Source organism: Engystomops pustulosus, chromosome 10 (genome assembly GCF_040894005.1).
Source record: "Engystomops pustulosus chromosome 10, aEngPut4.maternal, whole genome shotgun sequence".
Taxonomy (NCBI): Eukaryota; Metazoa; Chordata; class Amphibia; order Anura; family Leptodactylidae; genus Engystomops; species Engystomops pustulosus.
Window position 1 is genome coordinate 59,831,299 of NC_092420.1, and position 19,258 is coordinate 59,850,556.

A 19,258-nucleotide genomic window follows, 5' to 3' on the forward strand; every position below is an offset into this window, starting at 1 on the left:
TGCGACCGCTGTGTTCTGCGCTTAGTGGCGCACATATCCATAGCAAAGGCCGAAGTGGCAAAATTCAGTAGGGGTTGGATTTCTATTAGGCAATAACTCAGTGTCATCTCATCTGGCATAGTAGTGTGCTTCCTTTGATACTTGGCTAGAAAATAGCCATAGGAGAATACAAACAGCTTCTTGAAGCCTACAGTAGCGTTCTATATATTTGATTTCTGGTTGATCTGCTGGTGGCTTTAGTTTCTGCAGTGCATGTACTTGCCAATTCTGAGCAATTTGTAGTGAGACTTGCGACCGCTGTGTTCTGCGCTTAGTGGCGCACATATCCATAGCAAAGGCTGAAGTGGCAAAATTCAGTAGGGGTTGGATTTCTATTAGGCAATAACTCAGTGTCATCTCATCTGGCATAGTAGTGTGCTTCCTTTGATACTTGGCTAGAAAATAGCCATAGGAGAATACAAACAGCTTCTTGAAGCCTACAGTAGCGTTCTATATATTTGATTTCTGGTTGATCTGCTGGTGGCTTTAGTTTCTGCAGTGCATGTACTTGCCAATTCTGAGCAATTTGTAGTGAGACTTGCGACCGCTGTGTTCTGCGCTTAGTGGCGCACATATCCATAGCAAAGGCTGAAGTGGGAAAATTCAGTAGGGGTTGGATTTCTATTAGGCACTAACTCAGTGTCATCTCATCTGGCATAGTAGTGTGCTTCCTTTGATACTTGGCTAGAAAATAGCCATAGGAGAATACAAACAGCTTCTTGAAGCCTACAGTAGCGTTCTATATATTTGATTTCTGGTTGATCTGCTGGTGGCTTTAGTTTCTGCAGTGCATGTACTTGCCAATTCTGAGCAATTTGTAGTGAGACTTGCGACCGCTGTGTTCTGCGCTTAGTGGCGCACATATCCATAGCAAAGGCTGAAGTGGCAAAATTCAGTAGGGGTTGGATTTCTATTAGGCAATAACTCAGTGTCATCTCATCTGGCATAGTAGTGTGCTTCCTTTGATACTTGGCTAGAAAATAGCCATAGGAGAATACAAACAGCTTCTTGAAGCCTACAGTAGCGTTCTATATATTTGATTTCTGGTTGATCTGCTGGTGGCTTTAGTTTCTGCAGTGCATGTACTTGCCAATTCTGAGCAATTTGTAGTGAGACTTGCGACCGCTGTGTTCTGCGCTTAGTGGCGCACATATCCATAGCAAAGGCTGAAGTGGGAAAATTCAGTAGGGGTTGGATTTCTATTAGGCACTAACTCAGTGTCATCTCATCTGGCATAGTAGTGTGCTTCCTTTGATACTTGGCTAGAAAATAGCCATAGGAGAATACAAACAGCTTCTTGAAGCCTACAGTAGCGTTCTATATATTTGATTTCTGGTTGATCTGCTGGTGGCTTTAGTTTCTGCAGTGCATGTACTTGCCAATTCTGAGCAATTTGTAGTGAGACTTGCGACCGCTGTGTTCTGCGCTTAGTGGCGCACATATCCATAGCAAAGGCTGAAGTGGGAAAATTCAGTAGGGGTTGGATTTCTATTAGGCACTAACTCAGTGTCATCTCATCTGGCATAGTAGTGTGCTTCCTTTGATACTTGGCTAGAAAATAGCCATAGGAGAATACAAATAGCTTCTTGAAGCCTACAGTAGCGTTCTATATATTTGATTTCTGGTTGATCTGCTGGTGGCTGTAGTTTCTGCAGTGCATGTACTTGCCAATTCTGAGCAATTTGTAGTGAGACTTGCGACCGCTGTGTTCTGCGCTTAGTGGCGCACATATCCATAGCAAAGGCTGAAGTGGGAAAATTCAGTAGGGGTTGGATTTCTATTAGGCACTAACTCAGTGTCATCTCATCTGGCATAGTAGTGTGCTTCCTTTGATACTTGGCTAGAAAATAGCCATAGCAATAGGATAGGATTGTTTGGTTCTAAAAACTCAAAAAAAAACAAAAAACACAAAAAAAAACAAAAAACACAAAAAAACACAAAAAAAAACAAAAAAAAGTAAAAAAAAAAAAAAAGTTATAACTCTCATTTTAAAAATGTTTAACCCCAGGGCTAGGGGTAGAGGACGAGGGCGGGGACGTGGGCGTCCAACTACTGCAGGGGTCAGAGGCCGTGGTCCTGGGCGGGGTGAGACACCACCTGCTGATGAGGGAGCAGGGGAACGCCGCAGAGCTACACTCCCTAGGTTCATGTCTGAAGTTACTGGGACTCGTGGTAGAGCACTGTTGAGGCCAGAACAGTGCGAACAGGTGATGTCGTGGATTGCTGACAATGCTTCGAGCAATTTGTCCACCACCAGTCAGTCTTCCACGCAGTCCACCCATGTCACCGAAATCCCCACTCCTCCAGCTCCTGCACCTCAGCCTCCTCCCCCCCAGTCTGCCCCCTCCCAGGAAAATTTGCCATTTGAACCGGCATACTCTGAGGAACTGTTTTCTGGACCCTTCCCACAGTCACAAACCACTTGTCCGGTTGCTGCTGAGCAATTTTCCGATGCCCAGGTTTTCCACCAGTCACAGTCTGTGGGTGATGATGACCTTCTTGACGTAGTGGAAGTGTGTAAAGAGGTGTCCGACGATGAGGAGACACGGTTGTCAGACAGTGGGGAAGTTGTTGTCAGGGCAGGAAGTCCGAGGGGGGAGCAGACTGAGGGATCGGAGGATGATGAGGTGACAGACCCAAGCTGGGTTGAGAGGCCGGGTGAACACAGTGCTTCTGAGACGGAGGAGAGTCCTCGACCTGAACAGGTTGGAAGAGGCAGTGGTGGGGCCAGACGGAGAGGCAGGGCCAGAGCTGGTGCATCAGCGCCACTGTCAACTAGTGAAGCTCCCGTGGTGAGGGCTCTTGCGGCGAGGGCTAGATCTTCAGAAGTGTGGAGGTTCTTTAAGGAAACACCGGATGACCGACGGACTGTGGTGTGCAACATTTGCCAAACCAGGCTCAGCAGGGGTTCCACCACTACTAGCTTAACTACCACCAGTATGCGCAGGCATATGAATGCTAAGCACCCCACTCAGTGGCAACAAGCCCGTTCACCTCCGGCCGTGCACACCACTGCTCCTTCCCCTGTGTCAGCTGCTAGTCAGCCCCCTGCCCAGGACCCTGGCCCAAAAACCCCATCGTCGCCTCCACGATCCTCCACAGCATCCACCAGCGTTCAGCTCTCCATACCCCAGACGCTGGAGCGGAAACGCAAATATAGTGCAACCCACCCGCACGCCCAAGCCCTTAATGTGCACATCTCCAGATTGCTTAGCCTGGAGATGCTGCCCTATAGGCTAGTAGAGACCGAGGCCTTTCGCAACCTCATGGCGGCGGCCGCCCCTCGGTATTCGGTCCCCAGCCGCCACTACTTTTCCCGATGTGCCGTCCCAGCCCTGCACCAGCACGTGTCAGACAACATCATCCGTGCCCTGACCAACGCCGTTTCTGACAAGGTCCACCTGACCACGGACACGTGGACGAGTGCTGCCGGGCAGGGCCACTATATATCGCTGACGGCACATTGGGTTAACTTGGTGGAGGCTGGGACCGAGACTGACCCTGGGGCTGCTCATATACTGCCGACGCCGAGGATTGCGGGGCCTACCTCGGTCCAGGTGTTTCAGGCCTACTATGCCTCCTCCTCCTCCCACCCCTCCTCCACCTCCTCCTCCGAACTACCATCCGTGGGCACGGCGCCATCAGTCGGTAGCTCTAGGCACAGCAGCAGTGCCGTCGCTAAGCGACAGCAGGCGGTGCTCAAACTGCTGAGCCTAGGCGACAAAAGGCACACCGCCCAAGAGCTATTACAGGGCATCACGGCGCAGACTGATCTGTGGCTGGCACCGCTGAACCTCAAGCCGGGAATGGTTGTGTGTGACAACGGCCGTAACCTGGTGGCGGCTCTGCAACTCGGCAGACTGACACATGTGCCATGCCTGGCCCATGTGTTAAATCTGATAGTGCAGCGTTTCCTCAAGACATACCCCAATCTGTCTGATTTGCTCACGAAGGTGCGCCGCATCTATGCGCATTTCAGGAAGTCCAGCCCAGATGCTGCCACTCTCAGGGCAGCGCAGCGCCGCCTCCAACTGCCCGCTCACCGACTGTTGTGCGACGTGCCCACGAGGTGGAATTCAACACTGACCATGTTATCCAGAGTTTACCAGCAGCGCAGAGCGATTGTAGACTGCCAGATGTCAACTTCCACCAGAACTGGTAGTCAGGTCAGTCAGCTTCCTCAAGTCTACAATGAGGAGTGGACGTGGATGTCTGATATCTGTCAGGTGCTGAGTAACTTTGAGGAGTCAACACAGATGGTCAGTGGCGATGCCGCCATCATCAGCCTCACCATCCCGCTGCTTGGCCTGTTGAAAAACTCTCTGGTCAGCATGAAGTCGGAAGCTTTGCGCTCGTCACAAGAGACGGGGGAAGAATATTCCCTTGTTGATAGCCAAAGCACCCTGAGGTCTGTTTCTCAGCGCATATCGGAGGAGGTGGAGGTGGAGGAGGATGAGGAGGAAGAGGAGGAGAATGTTGGCGAGACACAAGAGGGGACCATTGTTGAGTCCTTCACTGTTCAGCGTGTATGGGCAGAAGAAGAGGAGTTGGAGGAGTTGGAGGAGGAGGAAATGGACAGTCAGGCCAGTGAGGGGAGTGAATTCTTACGCGTTGGTACTCTGGCGCATATGGCAGATTTCATGCTAGGCTGCCTATCCCGTGACCCTCGCGTTCAAAGAATTTATTCCAGCACCGATTACTGGGTGTTCACTCTCCTGGACCCACGGTACAAGCAAAATCTTGCCACTCTCATCCCTGCAGAGGAAAGGAGTGTGAGAATGCATGAATACCAGCAGGCCCTGGTGCACAAGCTGAAACAGTATTTCCCTTCTGACAGCGCTAGCGGCAGAGTGCGTAGTTCTGCGGGACAAGTAGCGAGGGAGAGTAGGCGAGCAGGCAGCTTGTCCAGCACTGGCAAGGGTACGCTTTACAAGGCTTTTGCCAGCTTTATGTCACCCCAGCAAGACACTGTCACCTGTCCCCAGTCTCGGCAGAGTAGGGCTGATCTTTACAGAAAGATGGTGAGGGAGTACGTAGCTGACCATACCATCGTCCTAAATGATCACACAGCTCCCTACAACTACTGGGTTTCAAAGCTGGACATGTGGCACGAACTGGCGCTGTACGCCTTGGAGGTTCTTGCCTGCCCTGCCGCTAGCGTCTTGTCCGAGCGGGTTTTCAGTGCAGCTGGTGGCATCATCACCGATAAGCGTACACGCCTGTCGACTGACAGCGCTGACAGGCTGACGCTTATTAAAATGAATAAAGGCTGGATTTCTCAGAATTTCCAATCTCCACCAGGTGAAGGAAGCTCAACCTGAATAATTGATCCACTCCTCCTCCTCCTCCTCATTTTCCTCCTTCTCCTCCTCTTTGTACAGTAAAGCAGAGGAAAATGGCTATTTTTTGACAGGGCCCACTGGCTCTTGCTATACTTCATGCATTTAATTTTTCTGGAGGGCCACCTACCCGGTCCTCTGTTTGAAACAATTTTTGTGAGTGCCACATACAGGCACTCAATCTATTCCATTTTTCTGGAGGGCCACCTACCCGGTCCTCTGGTTTGAACAATTTTTGGGACTGCCACATACAGGCACTCAATCTATTCCATTTTACTGGAGGGCCACCTACCTGCTCCTCTGGTTTGAAGAATTTTTGGGACTGCCACATACAGGCACTCAATCTATTCCATTTTACTGGAGGGCCACCTACCTGCTCCTCTGGTTTGAAGAATTTTTGGGACTGCCACATACAGGCACTCAATCTATTCCATTTTACTGGAGGGCCACCTACCTGCTCCTCTGGTTTGAACAATTTTTGGGACTGCCACATACAGGCACTCAATCTATTCCATTTTACTGGAGGGCCACCTACCTGCTCCTCTGGTTTGAAGAATTTTTGGGACTGCCACATACAGGCACTCAATCTATTCCATTTTACTGGAGGGCCACCTACCTGCTCCTCTGGTTTGAAAAATGTTTGGGACTGCCACATACAGGCACTATCCAAATTAAATTGTCTCCATAGCAGCCTCCACACGTTGTCTCCATTGCTACCTCCAAAAGTCGTCCATATAGCTGCCTCCATACATCGTCCCTTTATCAAACGAGGTGTGTCAGGCAGAAATTTGGGTTGTTTTCATGGATTCCACATCAAAGTTGTTAACTTTGTCGCCACCCTGCTGTGTTATCCACAAAATATACTGGCAAACTTTTACCATTTAGGGATATTATTTCAGCGCTTCTTGCGCATCTGTTTACATTCCCCTCACCCGGCATATCCTAAACTTATAAGAACGCTACTACACTTGATCTTATACAAAAGGTTCTTAGAAGTGCTGTTTGGGGAGTAGCCTAGAGACAGGGGCTTGGATTGGCGAAAGCTCGCCTGGCAGCGGAACGCCAGCTCCATGCGCATCATGCGCTTCTTGCGCATCTGTTTACATTCCCCTAACCCGCCATATCCCAAACTTATAAGAACGCTACTACACTTAACTTGGTGCAGGCTGGGACCGAGTCTGACCCTGGGGCTGGTCATATACTGCCGACGCAGAGAATTGCGGGGCCTACCTCGGTCCAGGTCTCAAAGGCCTACTATACCTCCTCCCACCCCTCCTCCACCTCCTCCTCCTCCGAATTACCATCCGTGGGCATGGCGCCATCAGTCGGTAGCTCTAGGCACAGCAGCAGTGCCGTCGCTAAGCGACAGCAGGCGGTGCTGAAACTGCTGAGCCTAGGCGATAAAAGGCACACCGCCCAAGAGCTATTACAGGGCATTCCACATCAAAGTTGTTAACTTTGTCGCCACCCTGCTGTGTAATCCACAAAATATACTTGCAAACTTTTACCATTTAGGGATATTATTTCAGCGCTTCTTGCGCATCTGTTTACATTCCCCTCACCCGCCATATCCTAAACTTATAAGAACGCTACTACACTTGATCTTATACAAAAGTGCTGTTTGGGGAGTAGCCTAGAGACAGGGGCTTGGATTTGCGAAAGCTCGCCTGGCAGCGGAGCGCCAGCTCCATGCGCATCATGCGCTTCTTGCGCATCTGTTTACATTCCCCTCACCCGGCATATCCTAAACTTATAAGAACGCTACTACACTTGATCTTATACAAAAGTGCTGTTTGGGGAGTAGCCTAGAGACAGGGGCTTGGATTGGCGAAAGCTCGTCTGGCAGCGGAGCGCCAGCTCCATGCCAAGATCCAACTAACATAGTTTTAACTGCAGCACCTTTAATCTACTACTAGTTCACTGCCTCCATACATGGTCCCCTTATCAAACGAGCTGTGTCAGGCAGAATTTTGGGTTGTTTTCATGGCTTCCATGTTAACTTTGTCGCCACCCTGCTGTGTAATCCACAAAATATACTGGCAAACTTTTATCATGTACCGATATTATTTGAGCACTTCTTGCTCACCTCCTTTGGTTCCTCTCTGCCACCCATTGGTTTGAAGCCTGAGTCCATTTAGGGTATGTCGCCATGACACTCTCTAGCCTGCTGCCGCTGCCTCTGCATGCCGTCCCCTATAGTGTCAGGGTCAATTATTGCATGTTTTAGATACTATCTAGCTTCATTCTGTCACTCTGTCATGGCCATGCTGTTGCCCATAATTTTGGCATAATGGTGCGTTTAAGCAGCCTCAGAGGCATCCATGCATGCTGCCTCTGCTGTTTCCTGTCCATTTCCGTGGTGTTTCCATCCTTTTCTGAGGTTCCCAGGTGTTTGGCCAAGCTTCCCTGTGCAGAGCCTTGGTCCCCTTGAAAAATGCTCGAGTCTCCCATTGACTTCAATGGGGTTCGTTATTCGAGACGAGCACTCGAGCATCGGGAAAAGTTCGTCTCGAATAACGAGTACCCGAGCATTTTAGTGTTCGCTCATCTCTAGTATGGACCCACTCAATATAGTCTGCCATTATATCTTTATTGACCTCCAAAGCCATGTTATGTCATCACAAGACACAGATGCATAGATTAAGCCAGGGGCAGTAAATCATCATTCACTGTGCATGTACCAGATGTGGCTTGTAGTGACATAGTTGGACGTCAATCAAGCCAAGATGTGAATCGGTCAGCATGACTTCTCGGGATGAACCACCATGATTCCTTACACACGTAGGAAAACAATGTTCCTTTTCAGCATCAGCCTGCATGTAAAAATAAAAAATACAGTGGGAAAAATGTCACCTCCTTGAGAACAGGTTGATGGCCCTTTTTGAGGCATAATTCTTCATGATTAGATAAAAGTTCTGAGGCCCCAGTATGAAGAATCTACATTTGCAGAGTTGTAGCTCCCACAAGTTTTTCATCAACCAGAGCAAAGATCACTTCCTGAATACCTATATAATATACCCAATGTCAGAATTTATAATATGTAAGTAGCAAGGTGAGGGGCTCGTGTATGCAGGGTCCATACACTACAATCACTGGAACCTCGGTAGCTATGCCGCTGCGCCTAGTGCAATAGGTGGAATCATAAAACAAAATAACAAGTAAGGATTAAGTTTGGAATGCAAAATTCCCCTAATTTCCCCAACCATTCTGCAAATCCCTTCTGCACTACTTACAGTCATTCTACTTATAACAAAATCCCAGGCATTTAGTGTTTATGCATTTCCTGAATATTATGTAGAATATGAGGAGCTGATGAAAAATAGAGACCAAACTTGTGGGAAAATATTGAGCTTACTGGATAGTGTCAGTTTATTCCCTCCCCAGGGATAATAAAATGCACACAAAGAATATGACACTTGCCCCTGTTACCATGAAAACCACAAAGATTACCCATAAAAATATCAATTGTTTATAACTACCAGGGCTAAGTCATAGAGTTGCTTTCTTTTTATTCATTTTTTTAGGTTTGACCTTTTTTTGTGTAAGGAAAGTTTAGAGGTATAATATCAATTTATAATATACATATTTATTTCTGGATTCTTTTATAGACTGTTTCAAGAGTTAACAATTTATGTTTTTTTTAAATTGTTATATCATATTATAGTTCAGCATATTTAAAAAAGTTAGAATTCCAATATGTCTCTAAAAAAATCCCACCAATATGTCTCTACCATCTTTATGCACTCTTCCAGCTGAGTATTATTTGCATGTTATTTATTATTTTCTATCATCAACTGTATCCAAATGTTGAATGCTAGATAAACTTGTGCATGGAGAACTGCCAGACATTGTCAACCTACACATTTTTCTAACCAAAAATGTTACCCATTCTAATGACTGGGGTGAAGCAAAATCTACGGCAAAATACTGTTGAAATCTGCAAGTAATTCATTTTTAGCTGGATACAGGTTGCAATAGCCTATGCTATGCTGATACAAAAAATTCCTTTTTCAGCTTTCTGAATCATTTCAGTACTTTATAAAACTTTATTTCACATGGATCCCTGCCAGCAGTGTGTGGTGAGACCCAGGGGCAGGGGGGTGGGGGATTAGCTGCATCAGCCTGTGTTCCTTTGTCTCAGTCTCCTCTCCTCCACACTCCTCCTGCTCCCACCCCACTTCCTATCATATTGAGCAGGCATGGGAGGGGGGTGTGGAGTAGAGGAAGAATGCCTGAGGAGACACAGACATACCACTACCCACCCTCCCTATGACTCATCACATGCTGCTGGCAGGGAGCCAGCTAATGTGAAATAAAGTTTTACAAACTACTGAAATAATTCAAGATGCTGACAAAGGCATTTATAAGATCAGCATTGCATGGATATTGAAACCTGTCACAAGCTCAAAATGACATTCCTGGTAAAATGCCAACTTTAACCATCTCTTACCACTGCACTGCCTTCCAACATCATTGGCCAAAACACAATAAGATCATGAATGTATTATTGAATGAATTATTCCCTCAAACCCAATGAGATAAATATTAAAAAATATTGACATATACATACATTTTGAAGCCAAATTATTATACATAATATTATATGAAGGCATACACAGATAGATATATAAACGATAAGTACTATATGAACAAAGTGTATACTACATAGAAAGACCCAAGATGAAAAAGTAGATGAATGGAATATATGAAACCAGTGCAAAAATACTTTAGACTATGAAATTCCAGGCCTGGTGACTACAAGGAACTTTTGAATTGTACATTGATTTGTGGCATCATGTGAGCCATTTGTGAAAAAATGCAGTTGTCCTATTGTCACTTTGTTATTTTACTTACTCTGTTTTGGAACTGCAATTTGGTAAATTTTACATGCATACATCTGAATCTGAAATCCATGTTAAATTACTTGTGTCAAACATTTCTAAACACTGCTATTTTTTTTTTTGACAGGTCAACATTGACCACTTCACCAGAGCCGTGACCATAAAGAACCTGGTGGAACCATCACCCTCAAGTTTTGACCTGGCCCAGAAGAAGATCTTTGCTCTAATGGAAAAGGACTCCCTGCCCAGATTTGTCCGCTCTGACATCTACCAGGAATTAGTGAAGTAGCAGAGTGATAGAGCTGTGCAGTGCACCCCCAGCAGACCTTGGGTGTCACCCGCTGATTTGCTGGTCTGTTGTTTCTGCAATTGCTTTTCGTAATGGGCCTTTCCAAATGACTGTTGTTGCCAATCTGTCCATTATTTTATAGACTATAGAGCATGTACAAATTCTGTTAGTTAAAAATAGTTAAGAAAATAATAAAAAGTTGTCCCATGTAATTCTTTTAACAAGATGATGTGAGCAGTCGCGCCATGAGCAGTGGAATTCTGGGAATTTAGGGGTTTATTCGATGGTTGTTTTTGGTCTGTTACGTTATTGCCCAACCTGTCCCATGTGATACTGAGAGAGAACTCAACAACAGGTTACAGATTAGTAATATGGTAATATATCCTGGGGAAGGGGTTATTTTCATGACCTGAGAGATTATCACAAAATATCTTTTGGATTAGTCCCAAGGTTAACTCTTACTCATCAAGGCCTCATTCAGCATAGGAAGCAGAGTGTTCCTAATGAATGCGCTTTTCATGTTGATGATGATTCGTTGGTGTGTAGACATCTCACAGAGCTCCTCTGTAGACCACTAGCAGAAGTTCTGGGCGCAGCTGAATGGCATTAACAGTTTTATATGCACAGGCACATTCCCTACTAATTTAAGAGTCAAGACTGCTGACCACAAAGTACACTTGAAGTTTCCTAACACTAAAATGTGCAGTAATACTTCCCTATAATATTACAATTGGGTTATAAATTAATACACTGTCTAAAAAATGCATTCACAATGCATGTACACGTCCTAGTGACCTGCAAAGACTGTCACAGTAAGTTATTTTAGGAAGGTAATACTTACCCATACAGGGCCTGTAGGATGGCACTCCCAGCCCCAGGATAAGTATTGGTGAAGGGACATAAGGTTGTAAGGTTCCGGGAATGGGTTGAGAAGCTTACAGAAAGGTATAATAAGGAATGGGTAGTTTCAAAAGTACAGGATGACCAAAATTATTTCATATGGAGATGAGAGCTCTAGGGAATTGGTGTTAGCGGGGCCTTAGGTGGTAAGGTGGCAACGAACGTTCTAGGTAAATGGGGTTAGAGGGATAGCTATTCCAGGCGGGTCAATAACAATGTGTCCATCTGGGACTGTAACACTGAAAATTATAATTGGCTTAGGGAGTACTTTATCACATTTTAGAAGGAAGTAATCCATAATGCAAATTTACTATTTAGCAACCACTTTCTGATAAAGTGATAAAGTATTCCAGAACATATCACCTCCTAGCCCTGAGTATGAGCAGGACACATCCCAAATTGTATGTATAAAAGTAAAGAAGGCCCTAAGGATAGGCTAAGGTTATGATAAAACTGATAAAATAGTTATTTCCATTCCCAGGTATAAGAATAGGCTTCATTCCAATCACCTGAGACAGTCATTAAATTATTCTGTAGGCTGCGACATATCTGTCCTGCCGAGAATATTCTGATTGGTCGCCAGCTCCATAATATACTGTCGTCTCCTGAATCATGGAACACAATTGTATTAGGTCCTGTGAAGTGTTAAACCTGGTTAGGTCTACACACAGAACAGCCTGTACACGAGGGATCCTTTCTGTAAGGCAGGCACATGGGCTGAATAATTGGTGCACATGTAACCTAGGATAGTACTTTATATGGAAACTATGGAAACACTGCTCGGATTGTAGAGATGGAAAAAAGTAATTGCATGCATTCCCTTTAGATATTGTAAGTGTTCTCTACTATGACCGGTCTGGTATGAGGGTGCATTGTTTGTCTTTTTTTCTTTAAATAAACTTTCAAATCTTTTACTGATCAATCATGAATCTTTGTGTATGAAAGGTCACATAAATTATTTCTTGAAGTAAGGGTTTATACACTCTGTTCACACCACATTTAGAATATATACACGCACATTGGATTACATTCCTAATAGTGAACAAATATAAACTCTGCAGGAGTTTATATTAATCAGTTAATTTTACCACTGTATTCCATACCACAAAAAAACATATGGATGCCATACAGTGGCCTACACAACTTTGCAGGATCATAGAGAATTGGGGCCCACACAGTGCTTGATCTCTTGGACTGGTTCAGGGAAATTGGTAGATGCAGGAAGCTGAAACACAACCCATTCTTTCAACTGTAACGGCGTCTTCAGGCTGCCAATACAGTTTAAAGCTTTGGCAGAGCAGGAAGCTATAGGAGCTATCTGTCCTGATTCTTTGTCACAGGAGATGTGTGTATTAAGGGAACCCCATATGTATCTGTTCTTGATGTCCTTGAACTTCCAAATCTCTTTCTGATGTCCTATGTTCTGGGCTGTGAAGTTTTCCCACCACATATATTATTAATAGGCTCTAAATGTGGTATGAACAGAGTCTAAATAACTTAGTTGAATTTATAATTGTTATTAACCCCACTTTTTTGATTGAAACCATTTGTCTTCCTTGCTGAGTGACAGACCTTTTTAGGTCACTGTGGGTGACAGACCTTTTTAGGTCACTATTTGTCTTTTAATGGTCACAAAGAACTTGTTGTACAAGAAACTACACACATAATATTCTGTCAGCGAGCATGACAAATGAAATCTATTACAAAATCAAGCAAGATAAGAAAGAAACCATACCAAGCCAAGATGTGTAGTGATAGGAAAGGATCTCAACAAATTTCAAACCTAGCACAAACAATATACCTACAAAAACATCACATAGACTTATAGGTTATATGCACATATGCAAGATTTGTTGCAACTGTCTCATTCTTCTCAACAAAGATTGGTTTTCAGATCCACGCAATGGCTATTCAGTTGCACAAATTGCTTCTACTGTGTGTGGATATATAATTTAATCTGCTACTTCCTTACAAAATGTTCATAGTCTATTGAATCCCAATCCGTCAGCCAGCTACTTATATTATAAAGCAGGACACCTTGGCAATAACAGAATATACCAATATCTTTATGCTTTTGCATTGAATAGTTTTATGGGACTTCTGCACAGCTCAGTAACCTGCAAATTGAGACAGTGGTTTATTTTTGCAATATGTTATAAGCTGTAATCTTGCTTTGTAGGAGAAATGCCATTCTTATGTTCTGTACAAGCCATCTTAGTTATCAGATATCTATATCTGAGGACTAATCTTCCTGTACCTAGAGTTCAAAACAAGAGTAAAGCACATTTATTGGGTAATCTGTTATAATTTTTTCGGCAGCCCATTCTGGTTTCCTGACCCTGTTGCAAGAGATCTAGGGAATGGTGGATCTATGGTAATGGATAGGATTACTCTCATGTCAGCCAACATGAGACACCTGTCACTGAGAATATGTCCATGCAGCCATCGTAAAAAATGATGCTACTAATTAGATGTCGTTAGGTTTTGGGGGATCGGTGCTTATGTTCCAACCTCACCCTGAAGGTACTTGCCTTGGAACATAGTGGTAACCAGATGGGCTCTTCTAACCATTGTAGGCATTGCAAAATTCTATCATAAATTCAATCCAAAGTACTTTAAAATTTCTTCCAGAGGATATGATGTGTGACTGGACTAGTTTTCTCTCAAAGCCCTTGTTAAGTTCTTCTATGAATAATATTAACCAATCTATGTGTTGTTAATGGGTAGAGATCACTGATTGAAGCACACTCTAAGGTGCATTGTTTTTACAATTATCATAGATTTTTATATTACATATAAAGCCCTGAAAAAATACTCTTGCCAAAACCCTCTATAGGTAATGCATACATAGAAATGAAAATGTTTCACTCTGATGCATCTAAAGTACAAGTCAGACAACACTGCTATGTGTCAAGGTCGGCTCCAGGTTTCAGTAGGCCCCTTGGTGACAAAGCCTTAGTGGGCCGCTTTGTAGTGAACTTGCCTAGTGGCATTAAAATTTGGATACTTAAATGGTACTCTGTTGCCTAAAATATTCCCTAGTTTATTATACCAAACAGGCACCTCATGGTTATATTACATACGGGCACCCTCATGGTTATATTGTATACAGCCCTGCATGGTTATTTTATATAGAGGCCCCCTCACCTCCCATGAATTCGTTATATACAGCCCCCTTAACCCTCACTGACAAAATGTGATCAGTAAATAAGTAAAAATGTAATACTCACCTCAGTCCACCAGGGCTCCCACTCTCCTGTATTTATCTGGCTCTTCTGCTGGCAGGCACGCAGTGAATTTAGTGCAGAGACGAGGGCTGGTGTCACATGCACAGGATGCAACTTTGTGGCGGCAGCACCTAGGCACTGAAGCATATGGCCAGCTTAACACATAGCAGGGCTGGTGCAAGCACCAGGCATACCTGGGCAACTGCTGGGGTACAAATCTGCTGGGGGGCCCACATGGCCAAATCTCAGTCCCCAGAAGCACCATGCCTGGTGCTTTCTCCGGCCCTGCTATGTGTTAAACTGGCCATATGCTTCAGTATCCAGTCTCTTTCAGCTGACATCTACAGTATCTGGTCTGACTACTCTATTCACATGCATGCTTGGCCCACCTTGCTGAGTCCAGAGGATCCATCCATTTGGTGGCAGGCCCAATCTCCCAAATTTGTCAGTTTTGACTGATCACTGGATACAAATATCTATTGTGTACGGCCAACTTTACTCCCTTCTATCTGCCCACCTAGATATGAATAAGAGGCAGTGGAGTAACACACGAACCATGGAGATACCTGCACCATGGAGTCTGCATAGGACCTGAAAACACAAACCAATAAGATGTTTTACACATAACTTTAAATGCCATGTGGCTTTATATGAATATGGAGGTTAATAAAATGTAGTCATTACTCCTATGCTATAAATGTTTAACACCTTCGTGGATATATTCAGTTGCGGGACACTGATTTTATTTTCACTGATAGTGAAAGCTGTGATGGTGAGATGGCATCTCCTACACTTTATATAATAGCAGCTCTGTCACCTTGCTTAACCTTTTTGCTAGCGTATATATTATGTGCACTTGAATGAGGATAATGATGTGCTTCTGCGCTTTCCTGCAATGATTTCATTGATTACATCACCAAGACATTCAGAGGCGAAGGCAACTTCGAAAACATCTTGAGGAGATCATTAGCTGTACATCTATAAGTCATCTGCTAGCAGAATAAATAATACCAATCCAAGGAAATATGGCATAGAAATAGTTGGTACTACAAAAATACTTTTAATATTTTTAATATTTTTCAACAAAGTCTTACAGATACAGCAAATAGTAGCAGGCATACAATTCCCTTCGAGTATGAATAAAAGTTATGGGTATAACACGGCCATGATGCAGTTGTGATGCGGCCGGCCACATTAATTAAGGAATCGTGGCGATCAATCATAATAAAATTATTATTTAGTGACAGTTTCATATATAGTTAATATGAAACTGTCGCTAAATAATAATTATTATTATGAATTATCAGCACAATTCCTTCATTGATGAGACCGGCTGCATCACGGCCGCACCGTGTATTTGTAGCCTTACATTGACTATTTGATCTACGGTAGTAAAGGATAGATATCTGTCCAATATACAAGGCGAGCAGAGGAGAGTTTCTCATTTATCAATGTATTTTGGGAGAATTCTGCTAACGTTGATATTAATGGAAACATATAGGCTTGACTAGACAGATTTAATTAATATATATACGGCTGTCATCCCATACAGCGAAATACATACATGTGATCAGATCAGCATGACAATATATCCCAGTCTACTTAATGTAGTCAATTTATCTTTCTCCTATCTCAGACAGCAGAAAAACTGCCTGTTACAAGTCTTTTGTTCTCGTCTGTAAATCATTCCATAGATTCCTGATGTTGTGTAGATCTGAAGTCATGGGGGGAATATACAACACTTGACATTTGGAAGCAGTGACTTAAGAGTCGACCTGTTTGCTCAGTAACCAAGGACGGGACGCACTCATAGATCTATGATAATAAATAAATAAAATTAGGCGCCACAGTAAAATGTTAGGCGCCCGTACTCCAGGGACGAGGCTGGCCGTGTTTAAACCTTTCCACTGTAGATCATTACAGTCTATCATGTGTAGACACTTTATCATTTGGCTGTGGATATCAAATCTCACGTTATTTTAGTTGATGTGTGTGAAGTTATACACACAGCACCAATGACGTGGAGAAAGTAACTGTATTGTAATAGCTCCACTTCTCAGCTGGAAACACTGCCAGGTTATTTCCCAGATAACAAAATGTTCGCCTCAAAATATCTGACTCTATAAGCATACCTAAAAAGGTCACAGAAAGGAATCAGAAGGACATTGATGAACCTAAATCATTGCTGTGTTATGTTTTTCCGGTTACTAGGCAATCAGTTAGAAAAGCACTATCCTGCCCGTGCACCATTGTACAGAGCAGAGTATGTTGTCTTTCACATAGGTAGTTATACTTTCTGTGTCTTCCGTGGATTTTTATACAATTCTTACTTCATGTTCTTCACTGAGGTCAAATATACTGTAAGCATCATCCCACTATGATGTTTCATAAACTGACATTTGGAATCATAAAAGAAAATAAAGTATAGTTCATGGAAACCATCCATAGAAGCATAAACCATCACAATCAGCTCTTTGTAGGACAGGCGAGATCCCATGCCACCATACAGTCTATGGGGCAGATTTATCATCAAGTTTCTGGGGTAAAACTGTTCTAATTGCCCACGGAAACCAATAAGAGCTCAGCGTTCATTTGATAACATCTGTGTGAAAATGAAATCTGAGCTATGATTGGTTGGCATGGGCAACTACAACATTTCTGCTCTGAGACTTATGACAGATATCCCCCTATGTGTATGACCACGTCCATGTACATAGAACAAAGATGGGAGTTACAATGGTTTAATTGTGAATATTGCAGAAAATAATGGCAATATAAAAGGAAGACAAAAACATAAATGACTAAAAAAGTGAATTTATATTGCAGGCAAATAGCTTCCAACAATAATCAGACCATTCTAAGTAATATTAATGTGCAGAAGTTTAACCATAGAGGGGTTTACTCCATCTCTGCTGTCTCCTGGCAGATTGTGATGGTGAAGTGTTGCATGTATCGCATATGAATTAATATTTCTCTCTGAAACTATCTGGCTAACATTATATATACTCAATGTAACACTGCATGTGAAATAAATAGTAAGAACTAGCCTTGTCTTTGTGTAATCAGTGCTTACAGGGGAGGGGGAGAGAGTAGTGAATGAGAAAATGTTATGCATTGGATGTGTGCCGTAGATGATTTCTGATGGGACTGGAGTAGTAAGGGGACCATATGCCGTCTGCCATGAGTCATTGCTGATGATGTATTGATCACAACAAGGAATGCAATGATGTCTGGAAACTGATCAGCTGTGGTAAGACAAGTAGCAAACATGCTATTCTACTGAAGCATAAAATACATTCAAGACATTATAAATGTAGCTTAACAAAAACAGGAAAATACACAAGCAATGCGAAAAGATTATCCGAGAAGCCATTCAAAATAATTGGGGTGTATTAGGGCAGGATCCACAGTTAAAAGAAATTACCAGCATCAAACCTATGGTCGCATTTAGACGCTCCCCGACTATCAGAAACTTTTTGGTAAAAAGTAGATTTCATACTTCCCGCTCTACCTGGTTGGAAAGTGAGACTCCTATTGGAAACTACAGGTGCGGCAGTTGCATCGCTTGTGCTTTCAATAGCCAACTTAAACATATACGCTTTGGAGGAGAAAGTCTAAATGTACGCTCCTTTATCTCCTGTAAGACCACACATGTAGTGTATATAATTTTTTGTCCATGCAGATTGTTCTATATTGGCAAAACTATACGCAGATTAGGGGTGCGTTTCAGGGAACACCAGCTGTCTATTCATTCTGGGAAAGGATGCCCACGACTAATTGAACATGTTAGAACTGCTCATGATGGCAATCCTAATGTTCTTAAATTTGCTGGCATGGAAAAAATTAAAGCAGATCCTTTGGGAGGCAATAGAGATCTCGCCTTGATGCAGCGAGAAAGCAAATATATTATAAAGTTTAATGCTGTAGGCCCCTTGGGCATGAATGATAAGAATGACTTAAGCGTCTTCTTATAGATCTCTTTATCCTTGCCCTTACCGATTATTAAAAAATCTCTATTTAGGTGATAATATCACATTCCTATTAATTAGGGTTCGTTCTAGTATCTTTCCGCAATTCTACTTATGTATAATGTTCCCTCTGCAATAAGACTGCTGAATTACGCTGTTTTGTTTTTAACTCTGTAATGTTTTTATACTTACTTGCACGTCACTGTTGTTTACTGTTGCCTTGACGCCGCCGGCGGACTGTGGCGCATATATTGTGCGCAGTCGCCGACGGATGACGTCACGGCTTGAGAAAGCGCGTTTTAGCGCGAAACGGCCCGTCGCCTGGCCCCGCTCTTCTCTGTACTGCACCTCGCTTCAATAAAGAAAGTTTGCCATGTTGGTGAGTGCCACCTTGTTTCTCCTTTGAATTAGAAATACACAAGCAATGTTTGAACAATTAAGTATACCCTTATTACTTCCCTGGGGATTAAAAGAATAAGTAGCAGTCAGTAGTGTTTTATTATGACTAACATGGGCACTTGGAGTCCTTTGGACAGCAGCTATGTCCCACACTGTGCTCCAAAATAATATATATACAACTAAATACAACTGACCACATTATGGCCCCCTCAAAATATTATAATATAAATGAATAATTACAATATTAATATAGATG

At 43.3% G+C, this 19,258-nt stretch overlaps 1 protein-coding gene across 1 annotated transcript in view; it reads left to right on the forward strand.

The window, feature by feature from the left end:
- Positions 1–17,680, forward strand: part of LOC140103529 (regulator of G-protein signaling 5-like) — an 88,328-nt gene extending 70,648 nt beyond the window's left edge. The window contains exon 5 of the mRNA XM_072126624.1: positions 10,347–17,680. Within this exon, the coding sequence (XP_071982725.1) occupies positions 10,347–10,508 (162 nt within the window). The 3' untranslated portion in view covers positions 10,509–17,680. The remainder of the gene's footprint in view (positions 1–10,346) is intronic.
- The last annotated feature ends 1,578 nt before the right edge of the window (positions 17,681–19,258 follow it).